The 2,500-nt window shown below is 36.8% G+C and overlaps 1 protein-coding gene across 1 annotated transcript in view; it reads right to left on the bottom strand.

The window, feature by feature from the left end:
- Positions 1-1,370, bottom strand: part of LOC101861279 — a gene marked incomplete in the record, with an annotated part of 11,820 nt that extends 10,450 nt beyond the window's left edge. The window contains 1 exon segment of the mRNA XM_005097859.2: positions 461-1,370. Within this exon segment, the coding sequence (XP_005097916.2) occupies positions 461-562 (102 nt within the window).
- Positions 1,371-2,500: the final 1,130 nt, after the last annotated feature.

Raw genomic sequence — 2,500 nt, 5'->3', positions numbered from 1 at the left:
GATGGATGGATGGATGGATGGATGGATAGAAGGATGGATGGATAGATAGATAGATATAACGACAGTACATACAATACTTAATCGGTCAATTTTACAGCATAGATCTAGATCATATGCCTATATACTAAACATAATAGACACAGATAAACATTGAAATAATCAGACAACCAATAAACCATGGATAACTGAAGAAATCTTAGAACTAATGACAGAAAGGAAGAGAGCCAATAACACACCAAAATAAAAAGACTTCAAAATCAATCATCCCTCAATCCCCTGATATTCTGAGAAGATTTAATCAAATCAATTCTCAATGTCTTGAAAGGCAATAAACATATGAAATGGAGTGATTTAAACCATCAAATAAGTCAAATAGCTTGCCATGACATTGCAGAGCAAAACCAAAACCTTATCTTGATTGTGAAATGCAAACAGGAGAAACTAAATTAGTGTAACTTACGCTCCTTTGTGTGTTGAACTCAGAGCACCTCCCTGCCTGCCCAGTTTGTGAACAGCTACAGATAGCTTCCGGGAAAATGTTCACCCCGCGCCGGAAGTGCATTAGATCTACTTTAAAATTAAAATTTGAACACGAAAGAAAACTTCCGTCTGAATACGGCACGCTATCAGTTTGTATCGTAATATCGGGAGCATAACAAAATAATCCTCAAGTTGATTGTATTCTGGAATTATGATCCCTCCAGCACAATAGGTAGGAAGATACAATATGTACAGTGCTTAACATCATAGTCATATTCCAGTGAGGTCCTTGAACCTAAAAGTCAGCAATGACGTCATCTGAGGCTGAAGGAGCTCTTTACCCGCATTACAGTTGGGACTACTGCACAAAGGTGAGAAAGAGATAAATGAATTCACAAAGACCTTACAATCGCGTTTAATGCAACTTTCTTTTTATCTTTGAAAGAGTTTTGTGGCACTTACAGCACAACTGGGTAATAGTGAATAGAAGGGCCAACAATTAGAGGTATTACTTTTTTTAAAGTCGTAGAGAATCTATACAAGAAGGACAGATAAGGACGATATATTTTGATAGGAAAGAATTAGCAAACCACACCAGAGCGCCCGCCAACCAACCACCACACAGCTTTTACTAGCTGTGAAATCTGAACATGAGAACAAACGATATGTGAATAGATATGTCCATGAAAGAGGAACATCACCTCAAGTGGGATCAACAGCTGGACAAGAGAAAAGATGGCAGGCGCTGATATTTAATTTGTGAAAGACTTCAAGATCAGTCTCAAGGTGAAAGAGAAAGATTTGGCAGCAAAGGTGCTTTGATTCAGTAAACATTTTACGGCACTTGCAACCCAGATAAGTCATATATGTGCTGAAGGTTAGAGGTGTTACAAAAGAGTATCAGACACAAAAAAGAAAAGGTAAGGACGATAGATGTTTGACAGGAAAGAAGAAGCAAATCACACCAGAGCACCCACCAACCCTCCATATGATGTATCTGCAATACATGTATGTGAACAGGCTTAAGATATTGTGCAGCAACAAAGTGCAGAGTATTAACTCTTTCAAGACATTCACTTCAACCTACTTTAAAAAAGAAACTTGTATTGGCTTAATTGAGCTCATAATTTGTCATCACACGACGTTATATTCTTGTAGGAAGTTCACTACCTTAGAATTACAAATTCCAATCTGCTCAGTACCTAGTTCTGAGAAATTTGACGTTTAAAAAATGTGTTTCACCGCAACATTTTTCGAGTGCAATTTTTTGAATATCCTGAGAACGACTTCAAATAATCTTACAATTTTGTTAGAGCATATAGAACATTGTTTTCTGACCTCATGGTCTTGGTAACTCAAAACTGAAAAAATGTCAGATAGAATTTTGTAATTCTATGGTAGTGCGTAGCGGTTTGTTACAGCACGTAAACTCTATCCTCGATTGTAATGGAGCAGTGGCTAATAGGGGTAAATAATGTAATCAGAAGGCAAACAGTTATCGATTTACATATAATATATCTGTCTCCCCCGCTCAATATTAGTCGTAAGATGCAGTGTGCTATTATCTGCTGCAAGGCTCGAAAGACAAAAATGTGACTTTCCGTGACATTTTTGAGGGGTTTTAGGATCTATTGAAAGTGTTATATCTTCTGCTTCATTTAAGATTAAAATAAACAACTATAATCGACTATAAATATTTTATTTTTATTTACTTTGGAGGTGTGTTTGGTTTGTTGTGAGCTTGGGTGACGAGAAAAAGGAATTTGGACCTTGCTAGTGGGTAGCAGTGGGATTATTTTTAGAACCTTTACCTCAATGCCCCCGTTGCTTCAACTAAAGATTCTCCTCAAGTGGAGTATCTTTGCTTCAACGTTCTTCATTTGCAACTATTTTTAGATTTTGACCCCTTTTCGAGTATGAATGGTCAGAAATATAAACAACACTAATTGATAAAACGGAGTAAAAACGGCAACTTCTAGTTCACTTCAAGCTTGTTTACGTAGATCTAGATAGATCTAGA

The sequence above is a fragment of the Aplysia californica genome, unplaced genomic scaffold (genome assembly GCF_000002075.1).
Source record: "Aplysia californica isolate F4 #8 unplaced genomic scaffold, AplCal3.0 scaffold00165, whole genome shotgun sequence".
Lineage (NCBI taxonomy): Eukaryota > Metazoa > Mollusca > Gastropoda > Aplysiida > Aplysiidae > Aplysia > Aplysia californica.
Note: the sequence above shows the minus strand (reverse complement) of the source record. Positions and strands in the feature narration are given on the sequence as shown.